Raw genomic sequence first — 8,731 nt, 5'->3', positions numbered from 1 at the left:
ACAGAGGAGATCAAAAGACAGCCAGATTTAAGGTTAAGGCTTCTTTAAAGAAGTACTCAGAAGACCAAATGTTTGTTGTGATTGTTGGGAAGCTAGCAGAACCTACTATCTGTGAGAGCATCCCATAATAAACATCTTAAAACATTTATTGTCAAATCCTTGCGGTCATATATTAGCAGAATCATGATTCCTTTTTGCTTAGGATGTCGCTGCTTTACACTTGAAGTCTTTCCTACATGTGTGGGATTATTGATCCAGTAACAGTAATATTTTCATGTTTTTCCTGCATAACCATAAAGCGCACATTTCTGGATATACGTTGTGTGAATCTTTCCCTTATCCCTAATTTGATTGTAGCTGCATATGTCCCAGGATAACAGCCACTGATTTTTGATGAGATAGACAAGCGACTCTTCCTTCCCCAGGGGGAGAGCAAATACTTTAAAAATGTAATGCCTGCCTCTAGGAAAATAGAGTATTACATAGCTAAAAAGAGTGCTGATTTGGCATGTTAAATCAGAGCCGTGCTGGCTTTTTTAAGCAAATCCTCTGATTGTTCTCATTTACCATGAAACTAAACTGGAATGTCTGCTCTAGGCCCACTCCTAATGAGCTCTAGTCCCTGTCAGGGATGCAGGGCCTGACCCGTGGAGGGCTGCATTACTGCCAAGTTCTCCTGTGTATACCAAGTGCACATGGCAATGGAGGGCTTCCAAACCATGGAGACAACTCGTAGTGCCCTGGAGTCTTCTGAGCACTAAATAAAGGACCAAACACTATCTCTGCTTCCATGTCTGCTGTCAATCTCCAGCCCTCGAAGTTATCCCATCTCTCTCCTATCCTGATATTCCTTCCCTTCTTTGCCTGCCCCTGTTGTTTGCTCTTGCAAAACCCTTTTTCTCTTTTGGAGCCCTATTCCCCAGCTTTATCATACTCCCCTTTCAACTGATTCTGCGGTACTGATGTCAGCTCAGTCTCCCAGAGGATCTGGCACGTGTCACCTGGGTTCCCAAGGAAAGGATGTGGCTGCCAGCCTGTGCTGTAGGAGGACTGCAAGCTGCTCCAGCAGCAGCAGAAGGTCACTGGCCGCCTGGTCAACAGGGCTCGCTGAGCACTGTTGTATGCAGTTCAAGAAACTGAAGATGACTCTGCTGGCGTTCAGGTGAATGAACTGCACGTGAATAACCGAAAATACACATCCACATGCTGGAAATGAAAGATAATTTACTTCTAGTTGATGCTGATTTTTGACCCAGTGACAATGAAATAACATTTCACACACAGACCTATGTGACTCAGAGTGGTGTTATGCAGACTTCTGTAGATTCACCATTTTGTGCTTCAGAAAAGTCATTTCCCCTCATGTACCTTTCTGCCACAAAATATTTTCTCTTTTTCTGTTAATTGAAATATTTTACTTGAAAAACTTAAAAGGCTGTTTGGCATCACCAGACACTTTATGTATTAATACTTTTTTTTTTTAAACTATCAGTATGTATTTGCTTGGTCTTAACAACGTATATGTAGGATCATAGAAGGTACAAAATCAAAAGTCCCCTTTAAAAACCCTGCTATGCTGCATGAAAGACACAAAAGGCAGGATGTTATGGGTGTCCTAAAGAGTAATTTAAACTATATTAAGTCATTGCCTCAGCGATTGCTGCTGATCTGGGAACATCGCAAGTTTCTTCCACTGTATGAATTTGAAATCTTTAATGAATTTCAGATTCAAAAATGTTCAAATTAGCTTTACACTATATCATTTTTCATATAAGGAACACTAAAATCCTTCATCATATGTTAGACTTTACCTATCACAGATTTCTTGCTAGATAGTAACATTGCAGAATTTCATAATGATGTACTGCTGTAACTCGAATAATCCAGTCAGTTACTTATTTCTTTTAAATAAACAGGAATGAGGAAAAAAGTTTCCAAAGGTCTATATTTCAAACCAGTCATCTGTCTTTACTTAAAACTGCTTACAGACCAAGGAACTTTCCAAGCGTCTCTATAAAGCAGGTTCTACCCACACAGTCCCTGTTTTTCCTGAAGACCTTTATAACACAGTAAAGCAACTTAACCTTAAGTTTTTACTGACAAGGTCATATGCTTTATACAACATTCTGTCATTTTTGCAAAAGGATGCCTGAGGAAATGATTCTGATACAGTAGCCAGCCTCCCTCTTCTTAGGAGCAATATATCAAGGTCTTCATGCGATAGGCATATGAGCAGCCTCTGTCCCCTAGCCAGAGGTTCAGATGACACAGAAGCCCCTCTACAAGCATGGCATATATAAATAATCATTTTTTTATCAGGTCAGAGTTCAGCAACTTGAATGTGAATTCTAAATTTTTTTAAAGTGACTTGATTTCATTAAATACAGGCTTAAAATAGCTATTGAATAACCATTATTCACAATTAAACCTTAGGATGCAATTCCAGCTGTACTGAACAAAAATGTTACAACTCAACAAGAAACAAGATCTCACCTATTCGCTATGCCTATATGTAGTAGTCCGTGTCACAGGCAAAGGGTTGTTTAATATAGTTTGAATGTGCTGAAATACGTAAACAGTTCCCTATTGTTTAGGGTGTTTCTCCATTCATTGCTAGTGACTGATAACTAACGTTTGTGATGCTCATAAATAAGGATTTGAGATTTTTGTCTTAGGATGCCGCAGCTACATGCCATGAGGCATGGCAATTCATTATCAATTGCTTTATGTACTTGGCTGTCCCACACTGAACAGATTGTTGTTGATGCTCTTTTGCTTGTTGTCTCCTTTCTCAGGTTTCAATATTTATCAATAGAAAGGCTCATGCAGAGCCCTTAATTATGTAAATCCTGGTTCACCGCCACACTGGTGGTATCTATTCATCTGTCTATGCTATTCCAGCTTTATTATTTTCCTTCCTGTTTCATATTTATAACAACAAAACCAGACAAGGCAAATTCAGTTATTCAGCTGGATAAAAGACCATGAAATAATTTAGTAATTCCATTTGGTTTTGAATAGGAAATGATAAAACTAAAGAAAAATAAAGTAATGCAAGAGTTAGCATCTCTTCTAGAGTATATCAGAGACTCTTCAGGAATGACAAATGTTTCAACAATTTCTATATTCTTTCAACTATGTTTATGTTGGGAAAACAAAGGGAACTCTTAACCTAATATTTCTTCTTCTTTTTTTACTGTTAAGTTCTTGACAAAGTAACAAGCAGCTGACAAAATGTACACCAGCTGCATGTTAGACCCCAACTAAAACTGGTGAATTGACTCCACCTTTGCTACTTTACAACTTGCAGTGAATTTAGTATTTAACTCCATTGCTTGCACACCTGGTACTTAATGATACAGCATCTGTTGCAATGCTCCTGATTCACCTGCTATGGCTGCGATTAGGCTATTGGGAAGACGGGTGTTAATTATTTTATGCAAGTATTTTACTTCAATCTGCCTCCATTGGGCTTCTACGAAAACTTGTATTGGCAATGCTAATCACTAGCTGGCTGGTAAAGAAGTTATGTGCCAGCAAACCTTGTTCAAAATCTAATTGGGTGTATTAAAGACAGGCACTGTAATAATTCTCCTCAGTGATCAAAGGCTTTGTGGATTATCAGGTACATTAATTATCCAAAATCCCTGCCAAGCTGACTTCTGGTGAGCTTCCATGTTCCTCACAGCGTGCAAATGAAGGCAAAGAAGCCAGAGACCGTCTGTCAGTCATGTAAACGAATACCAAAGCTATCCCGGAAAAAAATTATAAATAAAAATTATAATAATAAAAAAAGGGGCCTAATTACATGCTTGGTCCTGATCCAGGCTGTAGGTGGGAAACACTGAAGGAGGTGTTGCAGCAGGGCCGGGATGGGCACCAACACACAGCGCAACCCTCCGAACACAGGTCACCCTGGAGAAATAGTTGTGGGGTTTTTTTTAATTAGATTTTGTTTCATCCGCGCTGACCCGCGAAGCACGTTTCAGGGGAGGCCTAAGGGTAGGGAAGAACATTTCCACATAAAAAAATCCTCCCAGCAGCTTTCGAGTGAAGCGTTTTAATGCCCTTACCGCGGTGAGGTGAGGCCGGCTGAGGAGAGGCGCGCGGCTGTGCGCAGGCGCGGATGAGTCAGCGGCAGTCGCGCGGCTTCGCGTCGCACCCGAGGTCCCTCCGCACATCCGGGTTCCGCGGCGCCGCCCTCCCGCCTACCGCCGCCGACCGGGGCCAGCCCGGGTTGTGCTGCTGTTGCCGCCGCCGCAGCAGCTCCGGGCTTCTCCCATGCCAATCGCCGCCCTCTCGCCGGCGGCTGGCGTGCGGCGGGGAGCGGCCGGCCTCCGCCTGCGGTCGCCGCCATGATGCCGGCCCTGGCCGCCCAGCGGCGGGGCTGCCGCGGCCTCTACCGCCTGTACCTGCGGTGCCAGGCGGCGCCGCTGTCCCGGGCCTGCCACGGTGAGTCCCTCAGGGCCCGGCCCCGCCGGGAACCCACCCTCCCCTCTCCCCGGCCGAGCCTGTAGTGAAGCTGCGTTGCTGGCGTGGGGAGAAGCAGAATTTACCTTCCCAGGGGTATTTCCACGCGCCCTTCGGAGGCCTCCGGCCCTGTCAGCCCCGGTCTTACGTAAGAACGATACGTCATGCCCGTGTCGGGGGTGAAGTTAGCAATAATTCTGTGAAACGAAGGATAGTCTTAGGGGGATTTGCGTTGGTCCGAGCGGTGAGCCCTGGCTCTCCCTTTGGGCTGCTGATCCCGTGACATTCAAATTCTGACCGGTTTTTGCCCCTCTACATGTAATCACTTACGGTTGAATTGCAGCAAAAACCGTTTTCCTTAATGGTTTCTCGTGTGTGTGGATTAGTAGGAAAAACGTCCTCTAAACATGCCGATGGAGTTTCCCTTCTTCACCTGCCCCGCTGTCACCAAAGCTCAGGAACCAGCGACACAGCTCATCTTGTGCCATGTGTTTGTTGTAATCGCTTGTGACTCCTAATTAGTGCGTTCACTGAGCTCTGTTGAGTTGAGTTTTCAGGGCTTTTGTCGCATTAGCAATAGCTAACAGTAAATAAGAGCTTATCTGACTTTTTTTTGGTGAAATTGTTCTGTGAGGTTCAAAGCAGTGCACGTACATGGAGATGCTTCTGTACTGTAGAGGACTAAAATAGAAGAAAAGCTGTTGAGGCTTTCACAGAATAAACAGTTTTATAAAATATATAGTTGGGAGGTGCATTATTCATGTATGATTAGTCATACTTTGTATGACTTGATTTACCAGCACTGCTTAATTTTTATTTTTAAAATTAATTTATTCTTTTAATCGGTGCTTTCCAAAGCAGCCAGTTTGCCTGTTGCATTTCTGGTTGGAGGAGTTATATATGCTTTCTACAGAAGTGTTTGTGCTGCCTAAAAGAAACTGGTTGCTCATACAGGTTGGACTGCATGCAACTCTACTTCTGGCTAGTCTTTTGAAATTGAAGATTTGCTTACCCGCAGTGATTTCTCAGTAGGCTTTTTACGTATTTATCTTGTAGTTTGTCTGTTGCCGATGTTGTAAAATTTAAGATTCTTCTGTATAAAGTGTTTTATACAAGGTTATGTGCTTTTGAATGTAATTTTTGTAGCAAGTGGCTCCTAATGTGTAATGCACCCGGTTCAGTTTTTCGTAATTGGTAAGCTGTGGTTTGTACAGAGTGTACATGGAGTGAAATGAAGTGGCAACACTAGCAAATAGTTTTGTAGTGGTCTGTATTTGCTCTTTTATCAATACTTGTTTTTTAAAGATTTTGAGGCAGTATGACTAGAATGGGACTTAATGTATCAGTAAGCGAGGCTTATCAGATAGCTTTTTTTTTTTCTTTGTTTTTTTTTTTAATCCCCTTAAGATCAACTAGAGGTCTTTGGAAAAAGTGCGTTCTGATTGTATGGGGAAAAAACCCTAATGCTAGAATGAAGTTTAAAAGTGGATGTTTAAAGGGAGGCAATGAAAGCATGTTGTGTACTCCCATATTGTGATTCCTAAATGTGGGTAAAATAAATACAGATCAATACTTAAAGCTAACTTTCCATAACAGCTGCTGATATAGCTGGACTGCTTTCCCTTTTTTTCCTTCCAAAATGGTTCCTTGAAACATCTTTTTTTCCTCCCCCTGTTAGGATGGCAAGCTTCAATGAAAAGTGGGAGTCTGTCTTACGTTATACCATGCAATCGTCTGCCGGTGCAGTTGATGAGTCAAGTGAGAGTTTATACCTCCAATGGTCAGAAAAAAGATCTTGGATCAGAAGGTACAAATGGATCAACCCCTCAAGAAACCCCGCATAAAGTTGGAACAGGTAGTACTAAGCTACAATAAAGAGTATTTATATAAATGTAAAAACTTTGTCTTTAACAATTGATAGCATTTTTCCCAATTGTGTGATATTACGGTTGCAGAATTCTTAGTCTTTGTTGCTCGTGGGCATCTATATATAAATTTCAAATGCATAAGCAGGAAGGAATGCTGAAATGGATTTCTTTGTCATTCCAGTATTTAAAAGATTTAAGTTTAATCAAATTTGAAGTGGTGATGATAAAATGTGGATGTCAGAAGGGATTAGGTAACTTAAGGGGTAAGAAATTGAATGTATTACTTGTCTTTTACCACTTTGTTTGCTTGCTTAAATTCTTTTTGTAGTATTTCAGGTTTGTTGTGTGAAATGAACTAGTGATAAAGATTGAATGAATGTGAATACTGAGCACTGTGTCTTCTCCGGGTCAGGCTGTAGATGACTGGTAAAAAAGGTTGAGCTGTTTCACCTGCTAGAGCTTTCTAATTTGAGAGTTGTCAAAACTGCAGCATTCACATGAAACACTTGATATAACAGACATAACCTGACGCTCCTTGCTGTTCAATTTGATTGTCAGTCTTGTGTTAGTTAGGTGCTTGTGAAATTCAGAACTGTCTTGTCCTTGCTCCATCGCATCCTCTATTTTTTTCTGCTAAGGGTAGAACTGCACAGATGACTACTGGGCTTAAAAGATAACAAATGCTTTTTAAAATGAAAGCTCTCTTTCTGCGTGCTTTTATCTAAAATTAAGTGGTCTACTAAAGAAAATTTTCTCCTCTTCATTGTCAGGCTAGCAGGTACTCATTCTTTCTTCAGTAACTTGTAAATTCCCGAGGCTTGCAGCCGTCTTTAGGAGCTAGTAACTGCAGCCAGCTAAGAGTGTTATTTTTATGATGTTTGGAAATACAAAAGTGGATCTTAAATATTGTTCTAAGTGTAACAGCTAGATATTGTTTCTTAAGTTTGTGATTGGATTTTAGGAGAGGATAATACTTAAGACTGTTTATGTTTCTTGGAAAATCTTGAGCTGAAGATGGTTGCTAGAGTGTGAGATTTTTGCAGAGGAATGTCTGCCTGAATACAGTAAAAGACTGTAAAGCCAGTTGTATTTGTATTTTCAGGGTTCTTAATGTGCAGTTACTGGTGTTAAAAATCAGATGTGAAGATAGTCTAGCACTATTGCTTTCGCGATTGCCTTAAGTTTATATAATTGTTGATTGTCATGAGAAGGGTCTTCCCATCTTCTCCCACCCCTATCTGATTAATCCCTCTCTTGTGCTGGCATTAATGACATTTAGGCCTGTTTTGTGAAAAATAAATTGCCGCCTTCTTTTGCAGAGCTAAGGTTCAGGTGGATCAGTAAGCTGATCTGCTCACTGTCTCTAAAATGGCTGGGAGAGACGTTGCCCTTTGTGGCAGTGTGGCCTTGAGTGGAACGGTGCCACATGGGCACCGTCAGAGACACAACCTTTTGTTGGGAGTGGGGGGCTGTTGTATGTGAGTGTGTGCAAGATACTGTGCATAGATGAACAATCACTTTAAAGTTTGTTTTGGAATGCGCACATTATTTGCACGCTTCATATAGAGGGTGTTTTCTGAAGCCTAACAGATAGAATATTCTTATGTGTTTTGGGCATATTACTACTGTTTATTTTAAAATCATGTTTTGATAGAATTCTGAAAAGGAAATATACTACTTGTAAAGATTCCTATACTTTTCCAGTAACTTAAATATTTAGCAAATAATGGATCTCTTTTGGAGTCCATTTCTTTATCAGTAAACTTGGGAAATGCTTTTCCTGTTAATGTGATATTGAAAATATTAATGTATCTGTCTTGAAAGTTCTATCATAGCAACCTCAGCTTGTCTGAAAAACAGTAGTTGTGAATTGAAGTAGTCAATGTTCTTTTTTTCTCACTGATGCACTGTGATTTTGTCCAGTCTCTAGGCCGAGGTAGTAAACTTTAAAAGGGCAGCTGATGTGGTCTCTGTGCACAGATATAAATCGTGATATTTTTGTGCCTTTTTTCACCCTCTGAAATCTTATGATCCAATCTGATGTTAAACAATTTTGGTGATACTTCTTTTAACAACATAAATGGTCGCTCACAGGGTTTCTGAAAAGAAGCTGCTACTCAGTTTTTGCTAAGCAATTTTAGCAGAAGTTTTTTATCATGTGTATTGATAAATTGGTTGTCTGCTGTCTTAAACCAGGTAAGAAAAGAAAGGGAAGGAACAGCAAAGGATGTTTTACTTTTTTTTTTTTTTCCCCAAGTCAAAAAATAACTGATAGGGATGACTGGTTTAGGAATGCTAGTTATTTATGGTCCAGCCGTATTTGCTCTATAGTAAGATCAGTTGCATAAACTTGTAAATGTTATTTTCCAAGAAAGTGTACTCAGATTGTTATT

The 8,731-nt window shown here is 40.7% G+C and overlaps 1 protein-coding gene across 4 annotated transcripts in view; it reads left to right on the top strand.

The window, feature by feature from the left end:
- Positions 1-4,204: 4,204 nt before the first annotated feature.
- SLC30A9 (solute carrier family 30 member 9) overlaps positions 4,205-8,731 on the top strand; it is a 38,025-nt gene continuing 33,498 nt past the window's right edge. Inside the window, exons 1-2 of one of the 4 annotated variants that reach the window (XR_008466644.1) lie at positions 4,205-4,452; positions 6,149-6,325. Coding sequence is in view for 3 of the 4 variants with exons in the window: in XM_054203148.1 (XP_054059123.1) it covers positions 4,356-4,452; positions 6,149-6,325 (274 nt within the window). In the remaining variant the exon portion in view is untranslated. Of the gene's footprint in view, positions 4,453-4,491; positions 4,619-6,148; positions 6,326-8,731 lie in introns of those variants that run through there. The other 3 variants (XM_054203148.1, XM_054203150.1, XM_054203151.1) reach the window with 3 other exon arrangements.

Source organism: Rissa tridactyla, chromosome 5 (assembly GCF_028500815.1).
Source record: "Rissa tridactyla isolate bRisTri1 chromosome 5, bRisTri1.patW.cur.20221130, whole genome shotgun sequence".
NCBI lineage: Eukaryota > Metazoa > Chordata > Aves > Charadriiformes > Laridae > Rissa > Rissa tridactyla.
This window is presented reverse-complemented; position numbering and strand designations above follow the sequence as displayed.